Genomic DNA, 22,328 nt, shown 5'->3' with positions numbered 1-22,328 from the left:
CACATATTGAAATTAAGTAGCAGTTTTTTTTCTTTCTTATGTGATTTTTCCAGGCACAAGTTCCTAAGTATAGTAAAACGTGACTATGTAGTGTCCAAAACTTTGTATTATCTAGAACTCTGCTGAAGTGGAAAAAGAACTTATTTTTTATCTGTGTTCAGAGATCAAGCTCTTTGCTATCAGAGAACTTGACAAAGAATTATTGTCCTCTCCCACTACGTGAAAAAAAAAAAATGAAAAATACAACTTCAATGCCCACATTAAAGTTTCTGCCCACAATGAGTCAAATGCCACACTCAGTAACCTGCAAGGACAGTAAACAAATAGGGCTGAAGCTGGCCTAAAGGTCTTAATGCAAAGCTTTTAGTAATTTTATTAAAGTGTAATAAAAAGACATTTTTTATTATTAAATAAATTATCTTGAGTGCCATCATGTGGCACCTACAGGGCAACCATGTATCAGGCCCAGTCAGCATGGGTTTATGAAAGGCAGGTCCTGCATCCTGGCTTTTATCAGTAGTAGTGTGGCCAGCAGGACTAGGGAAGTGATTGTCCCTATGTACTCAACTCTGGTGAGGCTGCACCTCGAGTACTGTGTTCAATTTTGGGCCCCTCACCACAAGAAGGACATGGAAGTGCTGGAGCATGTCCAAAGAAGGGCAACAAAGCTGGTGAAGGGTCTAGAGAGCAAGGCTTATGAGACGCATCTGAGGGAGCTGAGATTGTCTAGCCTGGAGGGAAGGAGACCATATCATTCTCTACAATTACCTTAAAGGAGGCTTTAGGTAGGTGGGGATTGGGCTCTCCTCCCAAGCACTAAGTGATAAGACAAGCGGAAACGGCCTCAAGTTGCATCAGAGGATGCAAGGTTGCATATTAGGAAAATTTTCTTCACTGAAAGGGTTGTGAAGTATTGGAACAGGCAGTCCAGGGAAGTAGCTGAGTCACCACCCCTGGAGGTCTTCAAAAAATGTATGCATGTAGAGCTTAGTGACATGATTTAATGGTGGACTTGCCTGTGCTAGGTTAGAAGGTTGGACTAGATTATCTTAGAGGTCTTTTCCAACCTAAATGATTCTATGATTCTAAGACAGTAGCAACTGTCAAAACAACACATTAAATTCAAATATTCTTTTTCGTATACTCTAATATTAAGGCCAAAACATATTCTTCACTACAGTGTTTGTGAATTGAAATAGATGAAATTTTTAGTGAGTGCTATATGGACTTTGTGGTGCCTGTGACTTTTTTCCAGTTTTCAACTTCTAATGATGGAATGTATCAGAAAAATTCTGAGAAAAAAGACAAGTTTGAAACAAGCTGTAAATTCAAACAAATGTGCAATAAGATAGCACTAATAGCACCTGTGTTTGCATAAGGAAATTTAATCTTTTAGTTTCAATACCTGGCTAGTATCCACAGGAACTGGGGTAAAAGCTGCTTGTGACAGAGAAAGAGTGGGACCCAGTAGGTCTCTTGTGTAGCTGCGATCCTGCTTGTACTCTCGGCTATGCTCCACTTTAAGTTTCTCTTTTGGTAGGACAGCTTCAAAGCAGGGGGCATATCCAGGTGGAGGAAGGAACTTGAACTCTCCATGGCGACCTCCAAGCAAGAAACGTACCCTGTAAAATCAGAGTTAATTTAGATAATTGAGATACCTCTGGTGTCAAACCTCATCAGTTTGTCAGCCTAACAACTTCTGAATGTTACTGAAAAAAAAAAAAAAAAGAGAAAGAAAAGAACACTGTTACAGTTTATTTGCATTGTTTACATTTGAACTTTAACTAGTGCTGGAGTAGTAAGTGAAAAAAAAAAAGAGAGGAAAATTAAACAAAGCATTTTTTTTCTTTTACTTAATTTCTACTTCAATAAAAATATTCTAAATCAGTGATGGGGGGGGGGGGAGGAGATCAGCTTGCTTGGCATGCCTATGAAATAAGCAGTAGGCTTTTAAGCTTCAGAAGGCTGAGATTATAGCCCAGAGTAATCAGTCAAGAACCTGTCAACTCTCTACACATTGGGAAATTCTCCATTCTCTCTCATTTCAGAAATGAGCCTAAAAACTCAGCAGAATATGATTCTTCCTTTTCTCTCACAGAACACTAAACATTTAGGATGCAACACAACAGCTCCCATATTTTCTTCCCCAAATCACATACTTGTCATGTTAGTAGAAACCTAGGGGAAAACATTCTTTTATTCATTACAAAATGGTGAATTTTTCATAGCTTTTTTGTTCCTAAAAAATTTAATGAATGAAATTACATGAAATATATATATATATATATATCTTCCTAGAACATTTCAATTCTAAAGGAAAAAAAAAATAGAAAATCCCTGGCTTTGCAACAGAATTATGTTGTCCCCTCTTTAATATTTGCTGTGTCTCATAAGATTGCTGTCAGTCCTATACAGCACATGAATAATATCTGTCAAATATTTATCTCATGAAATAAAGCATGATAAGGCATACAGGCAAATGGTTCTGAATTTCACAGAATGCATGTCTATAGTTTTATCACACTATGTCTTTTGTAACTGTATTGTTCAAGGGAAAGTCTAAAGAAGTGCATTTTGCACTTGGAATAAGATGCTAGCATTTAGTTTCTGTAGTATTTATCAGTTTTTTAATGATCTCTAACCAAGCATCGCTTTCTCTCCAGCAGAAATCAGCTTTCAGCCTTTACCTTTGGCAGTTCTGCTAAAGTCAGTCCTCCTGCTGGAACTTCTCACAAACTTTTTAAAATTATAGTCTCAAACTGTTGAAAACATGGAGGCAGAAGTCTGGTACCTCAAGTGTGACTTGAAATTTTATAGAAAACCCGTACAATAATCAGAACACAGATTGACTGAATTCCTATTAATCCGTCCTGCTGAAAAGAAAGTGTACCACAATTTCTTAAGGTAAATGCAGATAATATACTCCAAATAATAGTTACCACCTCATAACAAGTGCCTTTGGGCAAACATTTTTAATATCAAAGACTTTTTTCCCCATATATGTTAAATGCTATCCTGGAAGCGAATGTGCATTATAGCATCAGCTAAGAAATCATAAAGCTGTTTCAAAGGCCTATCTGCAAACCACCTGAATGCACCTATGAAAAATAACAGATGCACCATCTCTTCAGGACTCCTTTGTAGCTTTCACTATCCAAGAACTGGAGCTGTGCCAAAGAAGCAGATGTCAGAAAGGGAAATGAGAGTGAAGACAGCCAGGGAAATAATTTAGCATATTCACATCTACTGAAAACAAGAGACGAGGAAAAAAACTACACTGGATACTAACTTTATTCCTGCAGAGAAGCTGACAACCGGGAAGAAGAGGCCATCTATGTTGAAGTTCTCAAACATTCCTTGAACTGGCTGACCATTTATCCGAAAAGAGATGCTGGGAGCACTCAGATCCAAACAGCAGCTAATAACATCATCAGTTCTTAACAGATGTTGGTTGGGAGAATTTACCGTTCGTGCTACACAACCTATGGAAGCAAAGGAGACACATTTAGCAAAACTTCAGAGAATCATACAGGTGTTCACAGCAGCCTAAAAAAAAAAAAAAAGCAACAGGAAACATAGCGATAGAGCACACATTCATTAATTCACAAATTCACCCTATAAAATCCAAGACCTGATTTTAAGCTTGCAATATGGTGAAGAAAAGCACACAACCACATCTACACAAACATCAAGCTGTTTTAATCATAAAGATTAAGTTACATCTTACATAAGTGAAAATAATTACTGATAACCCTTATAAAGAGTCAAAACCAGGTAAATTAAATTTTATTCCTCACAGTCATGTAAAAGCATATTGCAAAACAAACCTAAGTGCGTAATATGGAACCTAGTATACTTAACTAAAGAATCCTTCATTATTCAAGATAAGGACAAGTATTGTACTTCCAATTATTTAGGAAAAGCAAGATGGTTCTTGTACCAGAAAATGGGCCAGATCATGGTACCCTTGCAAACCTGTTTCAGATGATACTAGGCAGTTTCATAATCACACACTAAACTAGTATTTTCCCAGCACATATCAAAGATAACATCAGTTTTGAAGCATATATATTCACGAAAGACTGCTTTGAGAAACAACTTAGCTTTTTTTTTTTTTTTAAAAATGTCAAGGGTGACTAAACTTTAAAAGAACTATTAGTGAAAACAGTGGATGCTTCATGTATTCAAGGTGTTCAACTTGAGACTAGATGCCTTTTTAGATATTAAAATTTAGCCAAATATAGGGGTCATTGGGTTCAATGAAGAACTGACTTTTTAAAAGAAATATGTAATGGTCTTTGATTTACACAGTCAGCCCAAATGATTTAAGTCTCTTTTCTGGCCTTAGGCTTTAAAATTCTATGAGCTCCACTTCTCTATATTAGAGAAGTAATGGCATGACCAAAGAAAGAAATGCAAATTAAATGTGATTCTGGCAAAGACCTGTTCCAGAACAGCAGCTCAGTGGTAGGAATTATTGTTGCTATTCATTAACGCAGCAAATACTTCATTCTCCAAGGATTATTTTCAAAATGTTTCAGAGACTTACCAGCCTGGGATTGCGGAGAAAGAAGGAAGGCCATGATTTTCAACATTCAACTATTTCAAGTCCTTCTAAGTTTGAGATGTATGTATTACATTTCCCACAAAAAATGTCAAGGAAAACAATATTTTAAAATCTGTCAGCCACATCCACAACAGAAATTAATATTAAAAACTAAGTATACAAATTGGGTCTGACTTTTTTGACTGGGATGGATTATTGACTTAAGGGCCACAAAGATTATTCATTTATTCTGTGACATTTCTGATTGAGAAGTTTCCATCAGGTAGAAAAATAATTCTGATTTTAAGTAACCTTGTGTTTTCTCCCTAAAAGCAAACCTAACTACAAAAGTTATTTGGGTTACCTCATTATTTTCTGATTTTTCTTTAATAATACTTCATCTGACAAACTCAATTATGACACATCTTTACTGACACCATTAATTATGCATCATTGTTCCAAAGCAATTCTCACCATACATGAGAGCAAAAGTGGCAGCTATGTTATCAAGATGCCACTCTAGCGGGTATATTGTTACTTTGTGATACAATCTTCTGCTATTTTGATTGGAGAAGTTTTTTGAAATGTAAAACTCTCTTCTTTTCCAAGTACCTAGCCACAATGCCTCAAATCTTCAAAGACACTGAATCATACATACAGCTGACTCACTAACAAAGTCTCTCTCATCTGTGAAGGGTCTTCAAAAAATAAGCTCATATCTACACAGTGGCACAAATTGCCAGTCTAACAAGCCTCAAACAGTTTCCTGTCAGTTCTACAGTTTACCACTACCCAATAATCTCTCAAAATCAAAGGAGACATTTTTTCCTCAACAAAATGAAACTGCAGTAGAAATGTATTTCAAGTTTAGGAATCTCCATGTATAGAATTACCCATTCAAAATGATACCTTGGAATCTTTGAATGTAAGCAAAATCAAGCAAAAAAGATAACTCTGATGTTGCTGAGCTAACTCAGTTTGGAGAGAGAATAAGATATTTGCAGAAACAACAGCAAATCCAAAAAATTTGGATACTCAGTCCTGCTTTTCTAGAATTTGCATACAGAAATTTCTATTAACAGATGATCCTGTATGGGTCAACGACATTTAAATAATGAATACACACTAAACACACCATATACAAGGCAGGAATATGATTTTGCAAGTCATGTAATAAACAGTTAATGTATGCAAATAAAGTGTTGACATCACTACAGAAAAAATATCTAGTTTTAAAATGTGTAGCAAAAAGCATAACTATGAATCAAGTCTCTCAGGCTGTTCTTCCACTATCACACAGGAATTAGAAATACAGACTACTATTCATCAGAATTCATTTTTTGTATTTTGAAGTTTTAAATAAAAATTTCATAATTACTATAAAAAACAGGCCGAAACAAATTATTATTCCACCTGTATTACTTTGTATAAAACAAATTTTTCAATTTGCAATATCAACTTCAAACATATTCTGATGGGATCCTGTTTCTGGATATTTCAAGTGTCAACTGAAACACCCAATTCACTCCTGAAAAACAACCTCACTGGAACTCCAAGTTTAACAACCTTGTATTAAAAAAAAAAAAAAAAAAAAAAAAAAAAAAAAAAAAAAGGGGAGAGAGAGAGAAAGGAATAAGAGAAAAAAAAGATGCAAAGACTACCTGACCACAGATGCAGACCATCGAAGCCATAGGAATACAAGTCATCACCAACACCATTTCCTCCCCATTCTGCTCCTCCCCCTGGATACGGTGAGTAGCCCTCTGTTGAAGCCCAGCCCACTCGTAGATGAGTTGATTCTGCGGTCACAAAGGGCTCTAGATTGTCCACCATAAGTTCATAGTACCATTTTCTGTACTGGGCAGAGCCTTCACTAATCCCCAAAAAGATATTGGGTCGCATGCTAAAAGAGAAAGCATAAAAGTGGTTATGAAAAACTCACCTCAAGAACTCAATGTACTACTGCAGACTTTTCATTTAACTCACATTTAATGTTGTTTTTTTTTTTAATTAGAATAATATAGGTAAAATTAAAAGCTGCTGACATTTAATCTTCTTAAAATATTTTTTAAAAGTTTGACAAGAGCTACCTTTCAGAAAAAAACATCATTGGTAAACTAGTAGCAAGATCACCCATTAAATCTTTTCTGACTGAACACAGTACCACCTTAGTCAAGACTTTGCCCCAACTCTACAATTTAATCAATCTAATTATCCAATTTAATCTTTTTTAAATATGGGCTGGCAATAAGAATTTTCCAGTACCCTGAAAAAAATACATTAAACTTCAGTACCTTAGAGTCCTCCTTTGCCAATTATTTGTGGTGAAAGTTATGCAAGTTTTGTTCTCTCTCTAAATGCTCTCAATGCTTAATTGGTTTTTCTGACTTTTGAAAAATAATATTTTTCCTTATCACTGCAAGAATATAAATATACTTATTCATGACTTTCTAATACAGAGAAAAAATATGTTCAATACATTAGCTTTTTCTGCAGCTGTATTTGGGAAAGACAGCGGCACCTTACCTTTACAAGATCAAAACTCACCTTAGAAGCTCAATCAGTACCTACACATTTAAAATTTCTTCTAACATGGAATTTTTCTTATTATACCATCTTTCCATGTATTATATTTGTTGGTGTGTTATTGTCTGTATTGCCAGGGAGGGGAGGGTGTGTCAGATGTGGGTATGAAAAATGAGTATAAATTATGAGTGAATGTATTAGCTATACATTTGTTAACTTCATTTCATTTTCAGATTGGGATTTATTTTTACCTCAAAAGGTCTCCTCGTAACATACAATTGTGGATTTTTTTAATGTTTTTCAACATCTAATAAATCCTAAGAAATATAATTCCTATGAATTGTAATTACTATTTCTGTGTTTCAACTTTCATTCTTACTTAATGACTGAGACTTTTTTAAGGAGACATAAGTTTGAGATAGAGGAAGGCCGCATTGAATCTGCACTTGAGGCCAGATTCTTCTGCCTTAGTATACATTTAAACTCTGTGATATTTCGTAAATATTACTTTGCTGGTTTAAGATGTTACTCACTCCAGCTTGCTATTAACATCTGCTGGAAGGTAACTTCTACAATTCAGATACTGTGAAGGAGCTCCCCATAAATATCCCATGCAAAAGTCACAATATCTGCTTAAGACATTGGTGAAGGTGTTTACCATTAGATTCTTGATTTTGCCCAAAGCTCAATCCTCACAAGATTACAAACATTGGTGGAAGAAGGCAATCAAAAACACTTGTTGATGATATTTTGAAGCACAGTTAGATCTAGACAAGAATGTTTGAAAAGACTTCACAATTTCACATATTTAAAGCAGTTGAGATTGAGAGAGAGAGAGAGCGTGCAGCTTTAGCTTGCAGCAGCTCTCTGTTACCTATATTTTGATTATAACAAATATTGCAAATATTGCAGTATGTAAAATCCTAATGAGAATAAAATACCTCAATTAAAGTTTTGGATGTAAAACAGTTTTTCTGTAATGGCTATTTTTATTTCTTTTAACCACAAGTTTTATTCTGCTTTGTTCATACATACAGATTTACTCTTTTTCTCTTTACCTGCTCACATGGTTGACTAGGCGTGTCTGTAATAGCAGATCTCTTCCAGGCAGGAGATTATCACAGATTAGATGCTGATTAGACCGCACAGCTACTCCATGACATACACAGAGAGAACACAAGACATCCAAAACCTGGAAAAAAATAGATTCTTTTCATCTTTTTTTTTTTTTCTTCTCATGTTAAAGACTTCATAATCACATTGAGTTACTTCTGGCAATCTAATGCTGTACACCTTGTTAGTGGAAGACATGTAAGGGTACGACAGCATGACGTTCATCTAACACAGTCATTTTATTTTATAACAATTCTGAAATTCTCCTAAAAATATTAAGATGTATTCTCCCTGCTTCCCTTGAGGTTTAGGTAGTATCACTGCTTTCATCAAAAAGCAGATAATGTCCACCTTTCCTTCTTCAAACTGCCCATACACTTGTTAGGAAAAGTTTCATTCATAATTATGAACACAGTATTGAAGTATTTGAAATCAAACTTATACACAGAGCAATATCATAGAATCATAGAATATTCTGAGTTGGAAAGGACCCACAAGGATCATTGAGTCCAACTCCTGGGTCTGCACAAGACCACCCAAAAATAAGAATAGATGTCTGAGAGCTTTGTCCAAATGATTCTTGTACTCATGGCACTGAACCTGCCAGATCAGTTTCCTGGGGAGCCTGTTCCAGTGCCCAGCCACCCTCTCAGTGAAAAACTAGTATGTTTTATTTGTTCATGAATGTTCACCTAACTATAGTCTCTTTCTATGCCTACCTTATGGTTTCTTCCGTGTTTATCCAAAAGACAGATGATTGATTTAATATGTCCTTCTTTAATTATGTTTAGAGCTTCAGGGCTTTCCACCAACACACAGTGTAAAACCTCTAGAATTCCTGAAAAAAAAAATAATTCAAAGGGTATATCAAAACATGACTACATATAATACTTCCCAATATTTGCTCAGCTACATGCATTAGTTTCAATAAGACAGTTATGTGATATATAAAACCAAAACAAGATTGATGTGGTACTTCTGGATTTCCCCAAATCAGTGAATGAAATAAAAATCAGAAAGGAAAGGAGAAAAACCTGTAAATTATTAGGAAATTTTACTAATAAACATGATTATCAATGCTCAAAAATTCAAACTGTGTAAAACATTGGTTTTCAATGGCTCCAAAAAGTGACGACTTCACAGTACATACATATTATATAAATAAAATATTCTCTCCGTATTCAGTTTTCTGTTTCTCCTCTTAGAAAATCATATGAACCACTAATGAAATCTTACATGTCTTATTTAAAGAAAAGAGGTAAATTTCCAGTCTATTGGCCCGCTGTGTATCATTTTCTTTGTGTATGTAACAACTATGCTGGGAGCCAACAGTGATGTTTCTGAAATAGCAAACAAAAACGAACATGAAACTAAAATGCACAAGTAAGAACCACTAAATCACCAGTTGCCTCCCAATTAAATGCAATTCCCATCCCAATAAAGCAGCAGTCATTGCCATCAAGAATCATTAGAATTAAAATTGTTCCCTGCAATTAGGCAGTAAAACAGGCTCCTGCATGTGCTGGATCAAGTCATCACTTGTTTTGGGAGCTTCCACATTTGGCAAAGACAAGTATGAAGCATGCGGTTCACTATTATCAGTTTTCTCAATGAGAAAAATCAAGAGCACTGAGGGAGAGCTGAGAAGTAGTCTTAAACCTAGAGTTATGGAACTCCTGTTCATGCTGCACGTCTGATATCATTCCTTCCTTATCCCTGTATTCAAGCTATGGCTCCAAACACTCAGCTTAACCCTTGCAAAACAACATCTGTAGCAGAAGTCTTCTATTCTTTGACACGTTTTTACCAAAAGAAAAATGTAGCACTGCAGACTCCATGGTATGAAAAGAAGCAGACAAAAACACTCCATCAGTAAGAGTACTCTGGTCTTTCCACAATCCCAGATAAGGAAGAGCTCACCAGCCCAACAGTTGAATAAGAGCAGGCCCAGCTATGAAGAAAAAGTTCCAAACTGCTACTAACTGAACACTCGCTTTATTACTCGCAGTGCACAAGACAGTGATGACACAGAAATATTAGATTAGAAACATACACTGGTCAGCTGCCTCCCTCTCAACACTACAGATTTGATCTAAAGCTTAGAGGGGGGCCAAGTGCATTTCTGTTCGATTTCTGCTGGTTTTGAATAAACCACCAAGTGAAGTGTGCATTATCATTAAATGACTGCTAACACTTAAGGATTTCAAGATTGTGGGTCATCCACATCAGTAGTCGTCAGTAGTCAAAATTCAGAACAGGTTTTAGATTAAAAAGCAAACAAAACATGACAAAGCAGGTCAAACTGTCAATTGCCACAAAAATATATGAATTTTTAGCTTTCAATTTTTTAATAATTAAGTAAAATCAAAATACAAATTTAAGGAAAAAATACATACTTTGATTTATCACAGGCATTATTTTTCTTCTTTTTATTAATTCCTGATTAACTGATCATAAAGCCTCTCACAAAAAAATAAAAAAAAATAAATAAAGCTTTAAGTTAATTGAACAAGCATTTCAAAGACAACTAAGCAAAACCAAAAACCAGAAACTCTGAATGGAAATTAAATATTTATATATATATATATATGTTTCTTCTAAATATGAAATGCATGCTTATGCAACGAATAATGAAATGCAATGAAAAAGTAGTACTATGAAAAAATAGATTGATATTAAAACCATAATTTATAAGTAATATAAATAGCCAGGAATCCAATGTCTATTCTATTGTCTTCATAGGATCAGCAGAAAATCCCACCTAGAGGATCTCTCAAGTATCTCACTGGGCAAAGGAATTGTGAGCACCTTTAACGATTTATTACATCAATAACATACCTATCCAAAGACACACGTTTGCAGACTAATGACATCTTCCATTGCTGTATACCAGCAAAGATGAAAATACCTTCAGTTCATGAATTTTATCTTTTTAATATTTCTAAATTCAAACCAACTTGTATCATACATACTTGCGTTCAGATCAAGGTACAGCTCTACTAAAAAACAACAATAGAAAGACCAATGCATCCAAAGAAAATGGACCTCTCAAAGAAAACCAATAAAAAATTCTCTTACAAGAGAATACTGGGATGTGCAGAGTTCTCACAGAGGAATAAAGATAAGAATGTTATGAACAAGCATATATCAAGAAAGATTTTTATTTTTTTTAATCTTTCATTTTGCTGTTTCCCATTCTTGACAAGACCAAGTTACTCTGTCAGAAGAGACAATGATTATTTTTAAATTACTTGCTATTAGAAGGGTATTTTTATTTCTTATTTCCCAAGAAAATCTGAACTAAAATAATGACTGGAATTGCTGGTGATTTCATTCAGACATCACTTGTTAATCACAGATAAACTATAGAACCATCATTTTTTGTCCCAATACTATATATATTTTTTTCGTAGGGATCTGGATGAAGATATGCTGTCATCACTAATAAAGCATACAGATTACTCAAAGACTGAAGTGTAGTAAAGGCAGAGGATAAACAACAGATAAAGTGAAAAACTGATATATCTCATACACAGGTTTCAAAGTGTCTGTTTGAATATGCTTGAAGACACACACATGAAAACACAGAATGCAGGAAACCCTGCACAGACATAGTAGGCAATTTTCCTATTCTGAGCAGTGACTCTGAAGAAAGACATATCCATGCAATACGATATTGATATGTATATTGAGCTACATATGACCTCCCCAAGTGATTCTGTAGCCCTGAAGATATAAGCAGAGTGTCACTACTACAAATACGGGAAGGTTAATATTAAATATGAAATTGGCAGTAGTGGGGTTGGGCTGCAGTAGATGTATATCACCAGTATATCACATTAACATTATTGATTAAAAGGACAAAGACCTAAGAGTCATAAGAGCTAAATGACTAGATGCTCTGCAGCAACATTCAGGACCATAGTCCACCCAGCCTGCCAACTAGATAGGCAGGGGTCACTTGAACACCTCCCTACCTAGGGAAGTAAGAAAAGTATTACAAAAGGATCCTCAGTCTAGAGAGGTCATCTGTAACGAGATCAACAGCTTTATTGTGTGCCACAGTGATCTAGGAATGCAAGGAGATCAATTCATTCATTGTGTCACTGAAATGCACTGTTAACAATAAAAATAGTAATTCGATAGGAAACAATACCATGTAACATAAGCGTGGTAGCCATAACCTTCAAATTTTCACATTTGTGTAGATAGCTTCATAATAATAATTTTGTCTTAAAATAGTACATTGTATTTATTTTCTAATTTTAAACTTTTCAATAATGGAAGTAAAATTACTTGGAAGGTGTAAAACATTCAAGAAAAAAATGTTATCAACTAAACTCAGCTGCCACAGTGACTTCAACAGTTACTGCAACATCTGAATGCTGATCATCAAACACGTTTTGTTCTAAGAGCAAATTCCCTCTATTTCAGAGAGAAAAAATATATATATATGTTATATATAAATGTACAATGGTGGTTTGGTTGGACTAATTCACTTTTAGATTTGTCTATGTATCTGGACCTGCTCCAATTTCATTGAAGTTGCAAAACGCAATCAAGCAGAAAGTGTTTGAATAGAATACAAATGTCGCAAACATATGCAGAGTTTATGATAAAGATGGGCGAAAGCTTACTATATCATCATAAAGATTTAGCTTTTAATTTTTAAAACATGATTTAAACCTTGTTACAAATTAAAAAAAAAAAGGGGGGGAACATGTAACACAGCATTTTAAACTGTTGTAATGAATTTCATATTGTACCTCTAAAAGCTGAGTGCAAAGTTTTGAATTATTTCTGAAAATCCTAACTATGAGAGTTTCAAAAGTAAAATTAGGTATCTTAGGAAACAATTTCACTGTGAACAGCTAGGGAAATACATTGAAAATAAGAAGGTTGCAGTCAAATCCCATGCACCTGCATAACTGTAAGAACATTTTTCTTAGATGAGCGCTCTCACACCAAAGGTGGGCTGAAGTGGAAGAAAGATCAATCCTGTGATTTTGCTCATTTTTAAATGTTTGTTTCCATTTAAATTCTGTTACCCAAATGTTCATGAAAGCAAGAAAATCAAGGCATCTACAGAGCATGTTTCCCTAACAATACTGTAAATCAGCATGATTGCTCGATTACAATATCTCTTTCACTGGGTTCTCTACACAATACACTAGTGATAGTGACAATGATCAGCAAATCTCTGACTAGACACCAGTGCTATGAGCAGCTAACTCTGTGTCACCAGCTGGGAACAAAAGATGTAGCCTCATATGTTCCTGTTCCCAAATAAATTGAGCAGCTCATGAATTCAGAGCATAAACACACCAAGGCTGAAACAGATCAGGTGTACACCCTGAGTAGGAACTAAAAGCATAGTAAAAGAGCCCCCACCTTGGGGACATAGTTCTGCAGAAAAAAAAAAAAAGAAAAAAAAAACACAAAACAAAAAAAATCTGCAAAAATATTTTATAGAACCAAACAACCTACAAAGTTGAGGGCATAAAAACATTCAGCATGGGATATGTCTCAGGTGCAGATAGGAGTGATATTTCTGAGCTGAAAATATAGTTTAAAAATATTCCACACTGATTAGGAGTAGGATAAATGTTAATATAGAAACCCAACATCCTAGCTAGATTAGATAATACTACAAGCCACAGATAAATTAGTAGATACATCCAAAAAAATCTAATTTTCTCTACTATCCATTCCCTGGGAATATCTCACCAAAAGCTGTTCTTTCTGGGTTATCTATTACCTACAGGATATGTAAAAAGATTAGAAGTAAGAAGTTTGATGGAAATCATCGTTTCTGAAGTCCTGTTATAGCTGAAGTCCTGAATATGTGTGCCAGTGTTAAAGTATTTTGTACATTAGTATAGTAACTGCAGCAATTTTGCTGAAGAATTCTGGTTTTCCAAACAGAAAGCTTCAGTCAGAGTATCCCAGCTTCCCTTTCCTGAAAATCATGCAGGTATAGAAGGAACCCTACAAATTAAGAATTCCAAAATTTGCAGATTTATTTAGGAAATGGCTCTGCCTGCAACTCCTGCTTAGCAGAACTGAATGTGGGGTGAGTCTAGTTGAGAAAGGAGTACCAACAATATATTAGAAAAATGACTGTACATAATATCACACGTTTTATTGTCAATGTGAAATGCTAAAATAATGAAGGTACAAGTCAAATTCCCTGGCCACAAGGAGCTCCAATTTAAGGATGACTCTCCCTAATTGTAATTCTTAGGACAAGTCTGGCATCAACTAAAAATTATTATTGAAAGAAAGATTCTTATGTTCCTTCCAGTTCACAAAACAGCACAGAGCACTAAAATAAGAAGATAATGGAAAAAATGCAAATATGCAATCAGGAAGGTGGTTATTATATTGCTCTCACTACTGTTTTAACTATCCTGCCCATTGGTCTTCCTGCCTTTTGAAATTACTGTAGCATAATTACAGAAAATAATATTTAAAAGACTCCCAAAAGGTCATCTTTCAACAAAACAGTAACAAATATTGCATATAAAACAGAACAGTCATAACTGCAACTGGAGAATGTTTCTTAATCTGCAGTTGGAAATGTCTCCAGTACGGTAACAGCAGAGAACAGAAGAGGGGATGGAGGGAAAATGATATGCATTAATAGTAATGACAAAGCAAAGCACATGTGAAGTACAGAGAACTAAAATTTAAAACACAGCAATCAGTAAATATGGAATGTTGTTTAAATCTGTTTCTGTGGACTGAATATACCTTCCATGCGCTATTATTAATAATTAGCTCTTGAAATCCACGTCGATATCTACACTCCCTGTGAAAAGATAAACATGAACCAGAACAGGAACATCAAAGAATAGCTGACAAGAGATATCAATTATAGTAGCTAGAACCAGGCAATAAAAAAGAGACAGGTTGAAACAAGTCTCTATGTGGTGTTACAGTAAAACTATTATAACCTGTAATACAAAATATTTTATTAAATTTCTTGGACTATGATTGGATATTGAGGATTAACACAAGTTATATAGGACATTACAAATAGTTACACTGTTATGTTCTTATTGTCAAATCACAAAAAAAAAAATGTAAAATGGAAGAATACCAGCACTGTGAGATTAAAAAAAAATAAATAAATATTGAGATGGAGATTCTCTGTGGTAGTGCAAGCACTACAAAATTGTTTTCAGCTTCATGGTTACTATGTTCTTCACAGGATTCTTTTTACTGCATATTGACTTAAAACAGCATTTTCTCAACTTTCTCTAGAAAGTATACTCCAAATATATTTCTTATATATAGAAGTTTTACACTAAATGCTCAGAGATGGTAACATTAAAAAAAAATAATAATTTTGTCTTGAGAAGTTTCAATTTCTTTATGTTGGTCATTAACATAATCTAGAAGCATATCTATATTTTCTTACCATTATAAAAAATCTGAAGTTGAACTACTACCAAAAACTGCTAAATATTTTAAACTTCTGTAATTTGCATTATTTATATTTTTTTATTCCCCTCTGCTTTTTGTTACAAGGAATAATTTGCAGGATTCTGTAGCATTTGTTTTTTATTTCAGCTATTTCATAGTATTTTTATGTCCTGTAGTTTACTTAATTGGCAAATCAAACATTAAAAACCTCACCACGTCATATCTGTATTGCTGTAACCTACAGAACTCCAAGAAGCATTACATTGAAAAGTACAAAATCTAGAACACAGACCTTACACTATGCATGCTTTTTAATCCAATAAATATTTTTATTAATCTTGGAAAACAAGAGAGGAGGCAAAAATAAATAAATAGATAAATAAAAACCCACAAAAACAAAAAAGCAGGCAGCAGTGACATTTCTTACCAACAAAATTACTGCAGCATTACATTGCTTTCTGGTCTGTAAAATAACCACAAGCATAAAAAGCATGCTTGGAAAAGAGTCAAAAATCAGTCTTAAGTGTCCAAAAGAACAGTTGTATATCTTTGCGCAAGAAAAAAAAATATGGAAAGTTAGTATTTATACCAGTAAAATGGGGCAAGAGACTCAAATATCAGCCATGAAATCTTTCCCTCTAGATCCTTCACCACCTTTGCAACCGTCCTTTGGTCACTCTAATTGTTTTATGTCCTTCTTATACTGTGGTGCCCAAAACTGCACACAGTGTTCGAGGTAAGGCCACACCACTGCAGAACAGGATGATCCCTTCCCTCGACCGGCTGGCAATGCCCTGCCCCATGAACCCCAGGGTATAACTGGCCCTTTGGGCAGCCAGGGCACACTACTGACTCATGTTCAACTTGCTGTCAACCAGAACACTCCAGCTCCCTTTCTGCAGGGCAGAATATATTTTATATAATATATATATATATATATTATATATATATTTGCTCTCCCATAAGAAGAATAACAATTCTTCATCATAATTACCCTGAATAAGTATATTACCAATTTTTAACGAATGAAAAACTGGGAAAATAAGGAAGATAAAATATTAAAAATCATACCAGAAGAGGCTTCCAGTCTTTCTAATCTGCTGATCAACCAATCAAGAGATCCAGAAAATTGAGCGCAGTTTTTACGATTCCCTCGAATCAGAGCCGCTATTGGAAAAAGAGAGAAAAAAAATCACAATTATAAGGCCTTTTGAATTAAAAGAATCCCTGTCTTCCAAGTAAGGATTCAATAAACTAGATTCTTAATCCTTAATTATTGAGTTCTTCATATTAAATTTAAATAACAAAAATGATGGTTAGATTTACATGTTAAAATACTCTTGGCATTAAAATAAACTTTAATGTATTTGAAATATTTTGGTTTTACATTCATCTCAATAATCCCTGCAGAATAATCTACATGAAGTAGAGAAGCCACTATTTTTATCACAAAAGTCAGCTGCTACTGTAGAAAATAAGTTCTGTTAACCAGTATTCATGTAACAACAGGAAATACTGGAAGAGAAGAACGTGGAGACAACAACATATGAGATGAACAATAACTTTTTTCAAGAATGCTAAAACCAAAACAAGACAGATGTCCAGGAGCTGTTTATCATACTTTTTACATGGCTGTAAGGAAGAGGTGACTGATTTGGAACTGTTCCACCTTCATGCTCTGAGCTGAAGATTTAAGTAGACTGGACACATGCATTGGCTTCATGGGTATAACTGACCAGAAATCTCACTGAACACTGTAGGCACACAATGCCTGCCCCATCCTGGAATATATGCATTTGCTTGGATTTGCATACAAACAAGCTCTCAGAGAAGCATCTGTTCTGCTCAGAAAACAGCGAGTCACTAACATTTGTTCAATATGTGGAGCAATGCAAACTGCTCTTCATAAGAATGGTCTTCTTTTTATTTATTTATTTATAACAAAGAACGCAATCTGTTATATGTCCAAACATGGTATTTTTCACAAAATCAATCATGTATTTATTTTCACAGTACCTAAAATAATAGCAGGAAATTATATTCCTCCGAATTTATGACTCCAGCAAGGAAGAAAAAGGAGTGAAAAAGTGAATTTGAGATTTCTTAAATTCAATGAAAATTTCTAATTTCTTCAACAGCATGAAAATTTATTTCCAAGTGAGACACCAAGAACCAAAAGAGGAATCTTTTATAATTTGCTATCCTAACTCCATAACCTGTATGCTAACCAGCCTTTCACTTCTATATCACTTTATTCATTTTCTCAAGTATTGGACCATTCCACGACTCAAAAATTACTTTCTAATAAGATGTGTTGCATTATCAGTTTGTAAGTATTAGAATACCATCTAAATAACTTGCTAACATTTTAATGAGTAATAAATGTCAGCAATTCAGCAAGATTCATTCATTACTTTGCATTCATCCATAAAATATTACACTTGAGGACCTGACATTCTGGCACACAAAACAGCAATACACTGAAATAATCAAGCCACTGTTTTAGTAAGGTAAAAAAAATATTATATCAAATCTATGCCCTGAATTCTAACATAATTAATTAAAATCATGACAATTGTTATTTGAAGATAGTTCTTTGGAAATCACAAGAGGAGGAACATATTGTTAAAAGACACCGACTAGAGCTAAGAAACACCTGTTTCTGTATGCATTTTTTTTATTGGATTATAGGCAAGCCACATAATCATCTCACTGTGCTTCAAGTACCCACATAAAATGAAGGCAATAATAGTTCACTTCTTCACATGGCATCAATAAAGTTAACTTCAGTAGCAGTAACAAGTCACAGATGGTTTCATAAATGCAGCTAAACATAAGTTTGTGAAAGGTTAGTACTCAGTGGTTAAAGTGTGGTTAAAATGAATTAAACAACAAGGCATACAACACTGAGAACAAATGAATGTTCAACGGATGCTCCACCCCCCCACACACACCAACTGTGAAGAAAACTAGTGTCCAGTTTAAACGGAGAAAAAAAGAAAAAAAGGAAAACAGGATGTGCCCAGTCAGATGTTGAAATCACATCATTATGCATTCTCTTGTACATTCTTCGTGATACAAAAGGGTCCAATAGAAGTTCAGAGTCACAGCATGTACTTGTAATAGAGGAGGGACAGATGCCTTAATAGATATAAGGCAAGCACTTCTATATGCTATAGCATCCAGTCTCAACGGCCTGTAAATTGCAGTAGATATGTCACAGACAATGTCAAGACATGACAAAAGCCACAAATTGTAACATTGCTGCTTACTTTTATATATGTGCAGACTCAAAGGCAAAGCACTGCTTGCTGAAGCAAGGGAGAGCAAGCAATATTAATTTGACATCCATGCAATTACTGTACAGCTCCAGCATTATTCAGAACAGAGCAACAGACAAATTCATTCTAGCCAGATCAAGGCCAGGCTTCCTAAGCAGTAGCTGCCAGAAGCTAATGTATTTAGGGAAGTAATGTAAAAAGGGGTTGAGAGGGCTGGAAAGTCAAGAAAAGCTTGAGCACTGTTCTCCCCAGTACAAGTCCAGGGAAACAATCAATATTTTGTATAGGACAAGCAGACCTCTTCAGAAGGTATTATCTGGTCTTGTCAGTTGGAAATTTCAGACTTTTATGGAAATTATTTAGCAATCAAGCCGCTAGTTCCTCCAGCCTGAGCTGTGCCTAATTTAACATTTTGAAAAACAAACTACATGTTACAAAAACTTCAACACTCCCCTCCATCTATGAATAACACAAGCACAGACTTTTGTATTCCATCTATACTCTAAAAAGTCATCATTGATTTGAGACTTTAATTCTCTGGACATAGTCTAGATACTTTAAAATGTTCATAATTCCTGCCAAAACTTCTTTAATTTATTCTTACTAACTCAAATAACGACCAATAGTATACACAAAATAATCACCTTAAAGCCTGAAGTAAATTCACTTTACTTAGTGGGCATATATGGGCTGAAAGATAAATTAAGATATACAGTTTTCAGTATTGTTCATCCTGGATGATCTTTTTATCCCAGCATTGGAAGAGCAAACATCTTCAAAAAACACAAAACGCAATGTCACAGTTTCAAGCATTCATAGAGGTATTAGGGTGAGTAAAGACATAAGCAGGTGTGATGAGAAGCTCACCCTATGATTTAGTTTAGTTTTAAACATCTTTTCCAAATTTTAACTGTTAAAGATAAAATTTGCTATCCTTTCTGCCTCCAACTGGTTGAGCTACCTTCAAAATATTCAGATCAAACAATATGGTTGCTTACAAGCATGAAGATAGCCAATGCTGTATGTTGTTTGTTTGTTTGTTTTGTTTGCTCACTTTGTTTTGTTTGTTTGTTTGTTTTTGTTTGGAATGTAGTAAAAACAGCAAGAAACATTCTGTATTTTCTGATTTCTGTATTCATCTGATTTTCTGTAACAGACCATAGTGTTCTAATGACAGACAGACATTGGCAAAGGTAAGTGAAAGATGGAGCTGTAAAAAAAAAACATGAGAAATACCTATTCCAGCCTGAAAAACACAAGACAAAGAGGAGCAAACATTTGAGGGGGGTGAGGAGGAAAAAAAAAAAGTGTGTGGAGGGGGGAAGGATCTGGACACTCCGCTCAAGAACCTACAATATAATTTGTTATCCCAAGTTGTAACATTTCTCTATCATCAAGTATCATAAATCCAGTGGCAAAAACTCCTGTCCACCTCTGAAACAGTACTTCACATAGAATTAGTAAGCAAATGATGAGTGTATCATCATTCTTACAAATTCCTAACATCAGCTGAAATCAGAGCAATCTGAAGTTTGAAGTTCCAGTCCTGCTTTTGACCCACGTGCCGACTCACTGGACTTCTCACTACCTTGCACATTACAGAACTGTGGTGTACAGAGGGTGTATTTTAGCTTACAACTATATAAAGAAAATAAATTAAAAAATGAAATTAAATAGAAGTCCATTAAGATTACCCTATTACCCTATAACGTTCAGAAAATCTATCAATCCAAAGTTCGGAAATGTCACTTTTGGTCACCCTTGAAACCTAAGCTGAAATACCCTGTGAATACGCATCATGTTACAATCTTCAACTACACAGAGGTGTGGTAGACCTACTAGGTTTAATTCCTAGACCAGAATTAGAGCCAAAGGAACCACCTTCTACCATAACAGCAATAGTGACAGCAGTCAATGTTCAGCTAGCTCTTTGTTCCTTTCTCTGGGAACAAAGCAGAGGGCATCTTCTTGTCTCAATGACATTTACTGCTTCTATTTCCTCTATCAGAAAAAGTAGTGGGACAGACAGAAGCACCCCACTGGTACATCAAGGACCATGTACCATATACTGATTATCGTTTCTCAGTCCAAGACGATTTTGTTCTTCAAGAACAAAAGATGATGGACCTACTTTGACTATGGAAAAGTTTTGTAACAGTATTATGTAGAGAACTCCTGCTTCAATTTCCTCACTTTGCTATTGAGTAGTAAGGAGATAGAAAGATGGTTTGCAAAGTAAGTACACAAAAAAAAAAAATCTTGTCGTTAGGTCAGACAGATTTCACCTTCACCACTTGTGTATTTTCAGTGAGGTATGTAATTTAAATTTCATTTTCTGTGCCTCTGGATTTGGAGGGATGGCAGTTTTCAGTATGCCTTACACACATGAAATATTGCTGGATATTCTGGAGAAAAAGGAAAAAAAAAAGCAGAACCCACATCTCTTAATTTGGGAATCAAAATTATAGGAGTATTTTTATCTAAATTTCTTTGTATCTCTTCCTGTCAGTGAATGGGAGATAATACCTTCTATTTGTCTTTTCACAGAAGTGTTTCCAAGAACACGTATTAATAGCTCTAATTATTCAGACCACTAATCATAAATGGAACAAAAGGACTCCTATAGCTTTGTTTCCCAAACATGATTTAAAAGGCTCACAATGAACAAGACTCAATGCCACACACTGTGGAACAAAGAGAAAACTGAGTATTATAAGTATCAATAATAAATGAATACTAAATAAGAGTAGGTCCTACAGAAAAACTAGTATGTGATTATATTTCACAATGCACACCTACAAAAGAGCCAATTAATAGCGCACAGAGTACATTCACCTGGGCACTGCCAACTCACTTCTTTTTACAAACTAAGTATTCAGTTGTGGAGTTTTTAACGGAGTTGATACATAACAAAATATTACTTGCATAACTTTGCAATACCACATTTCTCAGGAGTGACATTTTATGAGTTTAAACGATACATCAAATGCCTTCTGTTTTATTGGAAAGTAAGATAACAATCCTGCATAAGGACTTGGTCCAAACTCAAGCTTTTGCCAAAATGTGCATGTTTAAAGGAAAGCAGGCCCACACATTAAAAATGACGTGTAACGTAAAGATGTCATTATAGGCATATGTATGCAGCCTGAACAAAGCTTGTTTAATGCTGGGGACACATTAATGTCCTCAATCATTTAAGGTCAGTGTTAATACTATTTAGGCTTAATTATGGCACTGAGAAAACCTGATGACAGAAGAGCAAGGAATTGACAAAATGATCTCTTAGGAAGTAAAATTTCCTTTTGTAGACAACAACTTAACAGAAGTGAACTATGCTGGCAGCTATAGCAGTGGATTAATAACCCTAACATAATGAATCACAGCAGAACATAAATAACATATGCAATTCAAATTGGTAAGCAAACGTATCAGGT

At 34.8% G+C, this 22,328-nt stretch overlaps 1 protein-coding gene across 1 annotated transcript in view; it reads right to left on the bottom strand.

Moving 5' to 3' along the window:
• The window catches only part of RYR2 (ryanodine receptor 2), a 423,949-nt gene that overhangs the window by 191,179 nt on the left and 210,442 nt on the right, over positions 1-22,328 (bottom strand). The window contains exons 17-22 of the mRNA XM_083827634.1: positions 16,685-16,780; positions 8,905-9,023; positions 8,131-8,264; positions 6,208-6,449; positions 3,290-3,482; positions 1,394-1,622 (exon numbers count right to left, since the gene is read on the bottom strand). Of these exons, the coding sequence (XP_083683760.1) occupies positions 1,394-1,622; positions 3,290-3,482; positions 6,208-6,449; positions 8,131-8,264; positions 8,905-9,023; positions 16,685-16,780 (1,013 nt within the window). The remainder of the gene's footprint in view (positions 1-1,393; positions 1,623-3,289; positions 3,483-6,207; positions 6,450-8,130; positions 8,265-8,904; positions 9,024-16,684; positions 16,781-22,328) is intronic.

This window comes from Anser anser (genome assembly GCF_964211835.1).
Source record: "Anser anser genome assembly, chromosome: 3".
Classification (NCBI taxonomy): domain Eukaryota; kingdom Metazoa; phylum Chordata; class Aves; order Anseriformes; family Anatidae; genus Anser; species Anser anser.
Note: the sequence above shows the minus strand (reverse complement) of the source record. Positions and strands in the feature narration are given on the sequence as shown.